Source organism: Salvia splendens, chromosome 3 (genome assembly GCF_004379255.2).
Source record: "Salvia splendens isolate huo1 chromosome 3, SspV2, whole genome shotgun sequence".
Classification (NCBI taxonomy): Eukaryota; Viridiplantae; Streptophyta; class Magnoliopsida; order Lamiales; family Lamiaceae; genus Salvia; species Salvia splendens.
In genome coordinates, this window is record NC_056034.1 from 37,979,326 (window position 1) to 37,992,479 (window position 13,154).

The 13,154-nt window shown below is 38.6% G+C and overlaps 1 protein-coding gene and 1 long non-coding RNA gene across 2 annotated transcripts; both read right to left on the bottom strand.

The window, feature by feature from the left end:
* Positions 1–340: 340 nt before the first annotated feature.
* LOC121796972 (protein FAR1-RELATED SEQUENCE 5-like) lies at positions 341–2,417 on the bottom strand. The gene is made up of 3 exons (XM_042195724.1): positions 2,345–2,417; positions 1,059–1,383; positions 341–929 (listed from the first exon to the last, which is right to left on the bottom strand). Exons 1-3 carry the CDS (start codon positions 2,415–2,417, stop codon positions 341–343), a joined length of 987 nt encoding a protein of 328 aa, XP_042051658.1.
* A 3,428-nt stretch (positions 2,418–5,845) lies between these two features.
* LOC121795946 lies at positions 5,846–7,684 on the bottom strand. Its single transcript, XR_006049662.1, has 4 exons — positions 7,666–7,684; positions 7,340–7,373; positions 7,056–7,160; positions 5,846–6,839 (listed from the first exon to the last, which is right to left on the bottom strand). It is a non-coding gene; the product is annotated as an uncharacterized LOC121795946 (long non-coding RNA).
* Positions 7,685–13,154: the final 5,470 nt, after the last annotated feature.

The window sequence follows — 13,154 nt, forward strand, 5'->3', positions numbered from 1 at the left end:
TCAATCACAACTTTTTGTTTTTCAACACATGGAAGATGTGGCAGCATACAAGACCAGTCCTAGAAAACATCTTACAACCACATAGACCGACAGAATCCTCCACAGAGAATGTGACAGTCCATGTGTTTGAAAGATGATCTAAAACCTTGTAAACCTCTGGACTTGAATCATTAGATATTGATACCAGACTACAGTGGTTATAAGCCTCAAGAATCTGTTCTTGAATTTCCTTGAATGCACCATCAGTGAATATTGTGGAGGCATGCTTCTCAATAGACCATTCTGTTTTCATCTTTGCAGTGGTATTATAATCCATATAGTCCAGCTTTGCGGAGTAGTTTCATTGGGCATCAACCGCACTATTGAAATTCATTAAAAAAACAACAAGGTTAGCCCTGGACTGAGTATACCTCTTAAAAAAACTATTCTGCGATTCCGAAACAGATGTCGTCTTTATCAAAGAACTATTAGGGAAGTCCCTAAAGTAAGCAGGAACCCAATAGTTTCTTGATTCGAACATAGAAACGAACCATTCAGCGCCATCAAGTTCATATGTCTCCATCACATTCTTCCACTTGTTTTCAAACTCAGTGGGTCCAATCAACTCAGACCAAACGCATGAATTCAAATCCTTTTTAAAATCATGATTACCCAGAAATGACTTAGGCACATTTTCAGCTACTTTTGCCATGATGTGCCACATACGCCATCTGTGACGTGTATTCACAAGAACTTTTTCAACGGCTACTTTCATGCCCAAGTCATGATCAGTAATTATCAACTTGGGATGTATGCCCATGCACTTCACAAACTGCTTAAACAACCAACAGAAAGAATCCGCGCTCTCACTACAAAGCAAACCAGCTCCAAAGGACACTGCGCGCCCATGGTTGTCCTTACCAGTGAACGGAGCGAAAATCATTAAGTACCTTCAAAGAAACATAAAATAGTATTACAACATTTACACGTGAATAATGATATAACAACTAATATGTCAAAATAAACTCAAATCGTAGCACAACAGATAAATGCATCAATTTTAAGAGACCAACATTTACCTATTAGTTGAGTACGTAGTATCAAATGAAACGATGTCACCAAATTGCAAGTAATTCATCTTAGCAACAGGATCACACCAGAATAAATGCATCAGACGACTTCGGGAATCAACTTCATACTCGTACGTGAAGGCATCACAATTTTCCTTCTTCTTCTTCAACTCATCTATTATCATTTGGGCGTCATATCCTTCAGCGTATCTTCTGATGTCCCGTGTGTAGTTACGGATGTCCAACACAGTACACCCAACAGACTCATAACCGCCCATCAATTCAGTCAACAGCTTGAAAGTGAGAGATGGCCCAATATTAGCACCAGCACAATCTGAAATAAATTTTTAGTGAACTGGTTCAAGTTGACAATTTAATCTCATGAACTTCTGGTGTTGTACCTCAACCATGGGGTGGTTGTGTTCTTCATTGAAATGTTTAATTACATAACCACGGTCGGAATCGAATTTGAATGCAACTCAAGCATTACATCCACATTTTTTTGATTTACGTCGTCGTTTGGGTTGTTGATTGTTAAATTTCTGCTCTCCCTCTCTGTTACACACCATGTTTTCCATATGGTGAAATCATCAACCTTCTTTGAACCGTTCTTCCTTGTATCAAATCCAACAAGTCTACCATAATTCTCATAAAATTCAATTGCGTTGTCCAATGTGGGGAAGCTACGACCAACAAAAGGTTTATGCTCTATAGGGCATTCTAGTATAATTAAATCTGTAAAAATTCATAATCAGAAAAACACGAAATAAAAACAATTAATAACAAACAAGCAACCATATACTGAGTGTATAATGATAATGGGTCATAATAGGCTTATATCGTGGCATACATCTAATACAATTATCATATATGAAAATGTGTCATACTATACTCAAATCAAAGCATATTGGGAAAAACAGAAGAATAATATATTTGAGAAAAGCCACACAAACGAAGACGACAACATAAACATATCAAAAAATATGAATAAAAAATATGACCATAACCTGTATTCCCAAAAACGTCACCGGAATATGATTGATAATAGCAAAAAAATACCATATACTGGGTGTAGGATGATAATAATTCATAATAGGCTTACATAGTGGCATACAACTAACAAAATTATCATATATGAAAATGTGTCATTTTATACACAAACAGAAGCATAGCGGACAAAACGCTCAAATAATATATTTGCAAAGATACACGCAAACGACGACGGGGAAATAAACAGATTTAAAATGTGAATCGGAGCATAGCAAACAAATGAAAATAAAAACAATGACCATAACCTGTATTCCCAATAACGTCATCGGAGTATGATTGATTAGCTACATGCGAAGTAGGAAGAGTTTCGGATTCCATTTTTAAAGTTTGGAAACTGCAAACTATGATTAAATATAATCGAAAATTGAAAAGATTAAACTGCAACGCAAATGGAGTTGTGATCTTCAAAAGATGATGATATATATTTGACACGTGAAAATAATAATCTGTAAGAATTAGACTGCAAATCTGGGGTAACAATGGCTACAAAAGATGAATCACGAAGAAGATGCAGTTGATAAAGTTAAAACCACAATTGACGCGTATGCTTTGATAGAGATAAATTAAATTGCTAGATTATAGGAGATCAATTAACCAACAACAAATAGATAATTACTTAATTAACCTTTCCGTATTTTAAATAATTCAAATAATAATAAAAATCGAATTAAATAAATCGTAAGATCTTATTAAATCAAGATGATCTCAGACAATCCAATGGCTGAAAAACGGCCTGCATTTCTTTGTTTAAGGCCATACTTGTTTTGATCAAAAGCAAGTAATAATATATGTATATAGTTATTTGTACATGTATGTACGTGGAATGCTATACATATATATATATTAAAGGTGCGTGTATTAAACATTGGAATTGTGAGGCAGTTATAGTTAGTTTCTTATTAAACTAATTCACTATGCCCAACCGACATATCCATCAGTGAAAAATCGGTTGAAATGCATTTAACCCAATGTTTTAAAAATCGGACCGGCAAGCGAACCGGTCTTGTACTAGTATATTATAGAAAACATTTATTTATTTAGTAGTAAATAATAAAATTTAATTAAATGTTTTATCAATAAATATTATAGTATTATACATTTAATAGTATTATTATAGAAAACAAGTCTTGTACTAGTATATTATAGAAAACTAGTATTAAACTCTATGTATAATTATAAACTCCTATATTGTAAAATATTAGTGATTGTAAAAGTATAATTAAAATATAAGAAATATATTATAATTAACAATTTCTTAAAAGAATATAAAATAAAATGAATTATTAATTTTGGTGGAAAAAGAATTTCAGATTTAATGTATAGGGATAATTAATGTTCATAATATTTCAAAATGACCATGTGGTAGAGTGGTAAAGGAGTAGGTATTTAGAGATGAGGTCATGTGTTCAAGTCCAAGCAATAACAAATCTTAAAAAAATATTTTGAAAAAGTGATAAACCGATTTCCGGTTCACGGTCGGACCGGCCGGTTCCACCGATTTGCGGTGATTCAATGTGCTAGTTATTTTTAGGGGTGAACCGGACCGGACTGTCTGCCGATTCGCGGTTGGACTAGTCGAACCGGCTGGCCCGGTCCGGTTTTTAAAACACTGAATTTAAACGCATGAAGGTAGTACACTGATTCAAGTCCAGGCAACAACAAATCTTAAAAATATTTTGAAAAAGTAAAAAACCGGTTTCCGGTTCACGGTCGGACCGGTCGGACCGGCCAGTTCCACCGGTTCGCGGCGATTCAATGTGCTAGTGGTTTTTAGGGGTGAACCGGACCGGACTGCCTGCCGATTCGCGGTTGAACCGGTCGAACCGGCCGGTCCGATCCGGTTCTTAAAACACTGATTTAACCGCATGATGGTCGTACATGCAAATAGACGCAATTCCTTGCGAAAGGGTGTTTAATACCTATATATATGTGTGCCTCCATGAAGGATATATAAGAAAAAGCCGTACATATATTACATATTCGGCAATGTATAAAATATATACTTTAAGGCTTTTCGGTATATATGGTGATGTATACACATTAAAGTAAGTTTAGATTCTTTATCTTTTAAAAGAATCATTATAGGTTTGAGGTTAAAGAGAGAATAACATCAATTGGAGGATCCAGTCGAAAAGAGGATAAACATCAAAAGGTGGATTCAACCTCTACATCAAAATTGAAGAAAGCATGGATAGAGGTTGGTGGTTTCATCTCCAATATATAGTATAAATATAGTGGTTGAATTAATTCAAATCTAGAATTAGATTTCATTATCGAAATCATTAAAGTACGTAGATATGACTTACAAAAGTTATTGGGTGTTGAAAACCAAGGTCTCGTCTCGCTGAGACGATTATTGTCTAATTTCATTTCCAACTTTTATTCACTTATTCAAACTTTCCTTTATTCAATAAAAATTGATGCGGTGAATATGGTCGAAAAACGTTCATCCATATTATGCTTGGATGGCACGCTCCTACGTGTCAAATTGGGATACTCATATGCTATAACTATTAACGAGGGTTGTAGAAACATACTGCATCAATTATTCAAATGCATCTACAACATCGTCGATTGTTTTAATAAGTACAAAGATTGATTCCAATAATGCAATAGGATCATACAGCTTTCATTATAAATTAGTATAAGCTAGAAAATTTGATAAGGGCCACTAACCTTTAGTAAAGTAAAAGAAAATCAAACACTAATACTCTATTCCTAAGGCAAAACAAAGCTTCCTCTATACTCAAGAATCTCGAGCTTATCCCTCCTCCTCATCTCGAAATATTCCTCATATTTTCCTTCATAATAATCGCAAAGATGCAAATACCTATTTTTACACTGCAAGACAACACAACCACTCTCACACAAAGTCTTGCACCAAATGGTCCAACTTCCTTCAAAAATTGCCTTTGCAGCCTATTTCCTTCAATTGTCATCCTAAATCTCAATATCTTTTTTATACATCCCAAAATTCGCTATCTCCAAGACACGGAAACCCTCGTTCCTGAAGTCGAGCAACAAGATCACCTCATTTCCCGCCTCGTTAATCGCTAGCCAATGTGACAAGGAGCCATTCTTGCACGACAATTTTATGGGGCTAACAACACTCAAGCCATGAATAATAATGCTGTCGTCAACAAGCCCCCTCCATGAATTCGTCGCTCTGGAGTATATCGACGCATGCAAGTTTCCGGAGCAAGACCACAACTGTACCACCAAGGAATCTCGTGCGACCTTGTCCCGAGGATTATATGGTTCAAATGACAAGTAGAAAAGATATTGATACGACTGAAATTAGGGTTTGGTTGGAATCGGAAGGGGCAAGTTGGCAAGATAGTGATAAAACCTAAACTAGGGTTGCAAACTGCAATTGGTGCAACAGAATCCTTGTAGTAGACATCCCATATTTGAGAAGGGAAAGATTGAGTTTAGTGATACAGACCAAACATGAGAACTCATCTCAAAAGACTAACATATTAGGAGAGAGAGCCTATTTAGTCTATATACCTCACACCAGTTGTTCTCACAACCAATGTGAGAATTGAGTCCGTAACATTCGATCCTCCTTTAAGGGCCAACGTCCTCGTTGGTCACGGCCACGTTGGTCACGGCTGGTTCATTGCCAGGCCACCACTCCGAGTTCTCGTTGGTCACGGCGGATTCTTTGCCCGGTCACCACTCCGAGTCGGCCCCAAACGTACTCGTTGGTCACGGCGAGTTCGTTGCCCGACCACCACTCCGAGCCGTTTGAGCTCTCAATGAAAGCATCAATTGATACAGACCAAATAAATGGTTGGGTTGCCTCCCAACAAGCGCTTATTTTTCGTCTTTAACTTGACGTTCTTTGAAGCTCATGAGTTATCCCCCATCGTGGGAATTCCGTTGGGATGCCTTTGTACCTACAAATTCGCAATGTGAGCATAGAATGAAGAAAATTGTAGGAGGATACACAACATAATATTTGGCAATCCTCCAAACTTGAACCAAATCAAGGTGTAAAAATAATCATATGCAAGACCAATAAATCAACCTTGATTCAAAAATCATCCCCCCATCAAGATCTCTATCCCCCAATAATTTGCAAGAATTTTCAACCCCCAATAATTTGCAAGAATTTTCAACAATATCATGACCACGTAAAACAATATAAGCTCAAAAATATACACAAGTCATCCTGCAATATAAAATAGTCTCACAATGCTATGAATATGAACTATGCGTATCAACAATCAAGTTAATGGGGTATTCAAATTTCATCCACAACAAGAAGCTAATTCAAGCACACCCAACAATAATTAATTCCAATAAATTCAACTCACAAATTCACCAACAAATTATCAAAAGTATATCATCCCCCATCAAACTCCAATCTAAACTACCAAAATATATACCAACAACAAAGTCATCCAATGAAAGAATTCAAGATCAAAGCTCAGAAATTACAAGAAGAACGTACCTTGTATTGGTTGACAATTGAGTACAAGAACAATTTGGTAGAATCCAAAAAATTTAATTCAGTGATGTGAATTTGGAGTATGGCTGTGTGAATAATGTGGAGAAGTAGAATTTAAAGAGAGTGGGGAAGTGGATGCTAGGTTTAGAAAGAATGAAAGAAGGAAGAAGCAAACATACCTTATATAGAATGTCGCGTCTGACTCACCACAGCGGTTGCTGACCGTAGTCTAGCGGACCGCTGAGGATGGTTTGTCCTCATTGTTCCTCTTTCGCTGCTCCAAACTTTTTTTTTAAAAAAAACGAAAAAAACTCAGAGCTCATAAATGTGTTGGTTGACAATTGAGTACAAGAACAATTTGGTAGAATCCAAAAAATTTAATTGAGTGATGTGAATTTGGAGTATGGGTGTTTGAATAATGTGGAGAGGTAGAATTTAAAGAGAGTGGGGAAGTGGGTGCTAGGTTTAGAAAGAATGAAAGAAGGAAGAAGGAAACATACCTTATATAGAATGTCGCGTCTGACTCACCACAGCGGTTGCTGACTGTAGTCCAGCGGACCGCTGAGGATGGTTTGTCCTCACTGTTCCTCTTTCGCTGCTCCAAACTTTTTTTTTTGAAAAACGAAAAAAAAACTGAGCAGTTAAATTTTTAATTTAAAAAAACAAAAATAAACTAAACAGAAAAAATTATAATATATATATATATATATATATATATATATATATATTAAGATAAACGAAAAGAAAAACTAAAACCTAAAAAATTAAAGTAATATTGGAACACCTCCGTTGTGGCGCTCCTTGCTCTCCTCATGTACCTCAAAAAAAATCAAAAGAAAGAAAACTAAAATTAAATAATATTACACTCTAAATTAGTATTATCAACCTTTCTACAATATCAGCTTAAAGCAAGAATATTCCCCGGCAATGGCGCCAAAAACTTGATGCACTTTTTATTAGCACTAAAAATACATGCAAGTATACAGGGTAGATCTAGTATAGCTAAAGGTCAGAATCGAGATATCGAACACGATTCCTTATGTTCAATACACACTATAGTGCTGCAGTCTGGTGTGGCTCTCAAGTAAACTTTTCAAGAACACCACAAACCATGAGAAGCAGATGCAGTCGTATGCCGCCGATCGAGATTGGATCGACATTGATAGGGATCGAACAAGGTAACTGATACCACTTGGTACGGACTAGGGCGACTGGGATCTGAACAGCCACCGAAGAAGGTACCGGAGCCTGACCGGCAATTACAGCATACAGAGAGAGAGATAAGAGAGAATGATAGATTTCATTTTATTAAGCATAAAAATGTCAAGTGCGATTACAGACCCTATTTATTGGGGATAAGCTGTCAGCTCAGCTAACTCGGCTAACTAATCAGCTAACTAATTGACAGCTCAATTAACTCATTCTCCACTCCTTTTCACGTATCAAAGATATCTACTCATGGTCAGAGCAATCAATTGGCTGATAATGACTTACATTTGGCTGCATCGCATAACATTAAATGCTTATTTGGTAGAATTGATACAGACTCTATCGTTCATGCAGGTCAATGTTTTCCCTTCCTGGTGCAGACCTTGAACATCGGTGTGAGACCATCTATTGCAGCACTAGTTAAAAAATGTGGAGGTCGACACCTCCGAGGAAGTTCTTTTAGCATTTCTCAATCGCCTAAAGACATACTTCTAAACACAATGTAGAAATTTTAGTCATAGCAAAGTATTAAGGCAAATGTGGCTATTAAATTGTAGACTAAAGTCTCAAAATGGTCCTTAACATATTGCGATTTTTTTATTTTAGTCCAAAACATTATCTTTTGAATTATTTGGTCCCTCACATTTAAAAACGGGTCACATTTGGTCCTTTTTGGACGGTTCCGTCAAATTTTTGACGGTTTTAATTACCGGGTCACAAATCCGTCACTAACACAAACCAAGCTCAACACCGCCCCTTTTGCCCTTTCAAGCAGCAAGCAACGAAGAAATCCATCTCTTCATCGTAGCCGCCGTCGTCTCTCCTCTCCCAAACCAGAATCACTCCGCCGCCGCCGCGCCCCATCTGGCGTGTAGTCCGTAGATCTGAACGGTGTAAATTTTCAGGTTATGTCAATTATAATTTTCCAGTCCATATCTGGAGATATATGCTTGATGAAATTAGTGTTCTCCATCCTTGGTGGGTATTTTTGTTCGTCTGTGCTTTAATTACACTTCTGTGTGGCTATCTTTGTTTTTTATCCAGAGAACTTGAAAAGGAAATACAAAAAGAAAATAGAGAACTAAAGTTTTTGATGTTGGACATAAGAATACTTTGAAATGCGACTTAGGATGCAGTTAAATTATGTTTACAATAATGATTTTGTAGAAACATTTTGTGCAATGTAATATTTTTTCATCATTTTCTTTGTATGTCCGAGTTCAGTGATATGCATGAACACATACTTAATATGGATGCTCAAAAGGCCATGGCTCCAAGATTGCTTTATTGCTTTTGCTTGCATGATTCATTTGCAGGGAAGTGAACAAACAGCGAGTGTTTAGGTTGATGCTTTTTTCTGGGGTAGTGTACTTTGATGTGTGGATAGCAGGACAAGTATTTTAAGTGGGCCAAATTAGTGAAAATATGAGAATCAACCCATTTCTGCAGAAACCTCATTAGTTCATATCCATTGTTCAGGAACAACATCTCCAGACATCATTGGGGAGATGTCGAAATTACAGTGTACTATGTTACTTCCAGATCCTCCCCCCAAATTCCAAGAATGATGGTTTCATATTTGATTTAGCAGAGTATTAATGGTTTGGTTTACTGTTACAGTGGTGATGAAATCAGAAGGGTTCAAGCACTTGGAACAGAACTGCCCCTCACTCTTGTCGGGGTTGCTGGAAACAGTGGCGTTGGCAGACGAGAAGCCAAATCTCATATCAGGTAAGAAAAGGATGGGGCGGGGTTGGCCTCCGGCGGCGGAGTGATTCTGGTTTGGGAGAGAAGAGACGACGGCGACGACGATGAAGAGATGGATAGAGATGGATTTCTTCGTTGCTTGCTGCTTGAAAGGGCATAAAGGGGTGGTGTTGAGCTTGGTTTGTGTTAGTGACGGATTTGTGACCCGGTAATTAAAATCGTCAAAAATTTGACGGAACCGTCCAAAAAGGACCAAACGTGACCCGTTTTCAAATGTGAGGGACCAAATAATTCAAAAGATAATGTTTTGGACCAAAATAAAAAAATCGCAATATATTAAGGACCATTTTGGGACTTTAGTCTAAATTGTACACAAATGCATGTAGCATAGGCAAAAAGGCATCACAGTTGCCATCAAGAACATGGCCACATTCCAGAATCATTTTTTGAATACTCAAGCATCAAAAATTGGATAAGTTCTCTAATAAGTAGTTCCAAGACATACCCTAATTGTCCAATTACATGATCATGCTGGTGAAATTTCTATATATAGAAGAACTCATCAAAAGAACTCAAAGAATGACCACAGCATTGGAGAGAATGGTAAAACCAGCAAAAGTTCAATCTTAGTCAAACATACACGAAAACTGAGAACCCAGTACCTGCCATATTAGAATGGTAAAAACACACTTGGAAGGAATTTACCATGCTCGATGGTGTATGAAACACCAAATCCACGACGCAATGGTGTACGGTCAACCAACACAACACTACAACAATTTTGAGGACACACCCCAAAATACTCTTTTAGAGGACGTATCTCACAAGAACCTGAGGACACACCTCACACACTAAACTCTCAAACACACTCCACGCACACTTCACTCTATTTCTGGTGTACACTTAGCAACAAGACTAAATGCCTATATATAGGCATCCAAGTCAGTTAAACACCGACTCCTAAAAGCTAGAAAATTCTAGTTACTCTTAATTTAATATTCCTAATACTTATTTTTTAATGACTATGTCAGCTAGATTCAACTAGATAATTCTAGGTAATTGTCATCTACAAAATTCTAGGTTCTTCTCTAAAGTAAGTGGAATCCTTATGCTCAATACACACTATAGTGCTGCAGTTAGGTGGGTTCTCAATTAAGTAAAAACACCAGAAACCATGAGAAGCAGATGCAGGCGTATGCCACGAGATGAGATTTCTGCTCTTGGTGTGAGCAATCAATTGGCTGATAATGACTTACATTTGGCTGCAGCGCATAACATTAAATGCTTATTTGGTAGAATTGATATAGACCCTATCATGCGGGCCAATGTTTCCCCTTCCTGGTTCAGACCTTGAACATCGGTGTGAGGCCATCTATTGCAGCGCTAGTTAAAAACACGTATAGACCCTATCATGCGGGCCAATGTGAGAATGGTAAAACCAGCAAAAGTTCAATCTTTATTTCAAGATTACAGAAACCAGGACCTGCCATATTAGACTCCCTCAAACTCTCTGAACAGCTCAAAGAGAAGGCTCGTGAGTCGCACATTGAAGGGCTCCCAGTGTTCCATATCTTCTCCACGGACAAACTGCTATGGAACATGAACACGGCATTGCCAAGGCTCAGACCAAACAATCAGTTGTTGACATCCCAAAACACCTCAACCGGTAAGCCATCAACAAAAATGGTGTGATTCCCTCAAAACTTCCACGGCAGACTTATAGTCAAAGAGATTGATATTTTTAAATAAAAAAGTAAAAGCTATATATATATATATATATATATATCTATATGGGGTGTGATAAAATACAAACTCTCTAAAATACAAACTATACAAACTTTAATCATACTCACTTAATACAATTAATCAACGGTTAATATAAGAGATTTTTCTAATGTCAACATTTTGACATCGAAAAATCAGAATTTGGACACCCCCGTCGACAGAATTTGTACACTCCGTACATCCCCCGGTGACATAATTTGTACATTCCATTGACATCGACCCCCGGTGACAGAATTTGTACAGTCCGTTGACATAATTTGTACACTCCGGTGACATAGTTTGTATAGTTTGTATTTTAGAGAGTTTGTATTTGATCACACCTCTATATACTATATATATATATATATATATATATATATATATATATATATATATATATATATATATATATATATATACCAGTAATTTATAACAACGATACAGTACTTAATTTTTTTGTAGCAATCTTATAACATGTCCAAATAAATGTCTAACAACCAGGAGCTTATCACTTGGACATATAATTTTTAGCGTGGAAGTGGTGGCTTAGAGCATTAGCAATGGGGCGCCCTAAGGCGCGCCACGTCAGCAGTTTTATCCTCCTACCTCCCCACCTGCAGTGGGGCGCCCTAAGGTGCGCCCTATGGCGCGCCACATCATCATTTTATTGTTTTGTTTAATTAATTTAACTGTTTTCAAATAACAAGTAACAAGTAAATAAAAAACGGTCTAAATAACAAACGGCGAAGTTTTAATAAAAAAAAGTTACATCATTGAACTAATAAAAAAAAAACTAAGTCGGACCAATTCCCAACTTCCGACGCAGCTCATCGAGTAACGCCCGGAGTTATTCGGCTTCGTCAAGGTCGGTACACTTCTTGAGGGCCCTGTGCGTCTGCAACATCATCCTTGCCATCGACGCTGTTGCTAACGACTCAAACGTTGTGGCCGTCTGGGTCGGGAGCTCTACCGGGACCGGAGCTTGGGTTGCAGCGGTCGACGATGAGGTCGCGGTCGCCTTCCCCTTGGCCTTCGCAGCCTTGACGCCGGGAGGACGCCGGACGGACACCGGTGTGCCGGAACTCCCTTCATCCACGTACGTCTGGTTGAGGTCAACCGGGTGATTGCCGCTGCCGCTGCTCGTGTAATCACCAGGTTCAGTGGTCTTCGTCCTCTTCGGCGCACCAGTGTGCAGAATTCCACCTTGTAACTTCTGTTTGTCCCTCAAGAACGCCCAGATGGCCTCGTGCTTGAAGTCACCGTACATCGACCGGTACGACAACAGCGCTTTAGCGCTCACGTCGCTCAAGCTCTCGCCGCTCCCCTGTGACCGCGTGAACTTCTCGAACTCCGCCGCGTACAAGTTCACTTGCTTCTTGACTTGATCCCAGTGCTTGCGGAGTTGCTCGCGCTTGCGCTTGTACGCGGTCGGCGGCTTGACCGAATTGTAGAGGTCCGCGATGCGTTCCCAGTACGCGATCTGTCGCTGGTTGTTCGCGAATATCGGATCTTCCGATATATCTACCCAACACCGGGCCAAAGTGAGAGTTTCATCGTCGTTGTAGTTCGTACGGCCGGGGGCGTACTCATGGCAATCACCGGGGAGGCGGCAACTTCTGCGCCCGCTGCCGGTTCCGCTTCTTTCTGGCTGGGGCGGAAGCGGTCGCGGCGGGGTCGGGATCGGCCGCTGCGGTTGGGCGGTGCGGAGACGGCTCCATGTCAGACAACCCATACGATTCCGTACTGAAATCGGGATCGTAATAGGTGTTGGTGTCGAACGAACGATAATCGTCGGGTTCTGTACCCGGCCAATGCGCCCCTACGCTAAACGTAGGACTATTGGGGCTTGAATCCATTTCGTAGTAATTATGTAAATGTAAGTTTCGAAAATGAAATCGAGTGAAATGAAATGTTACAAA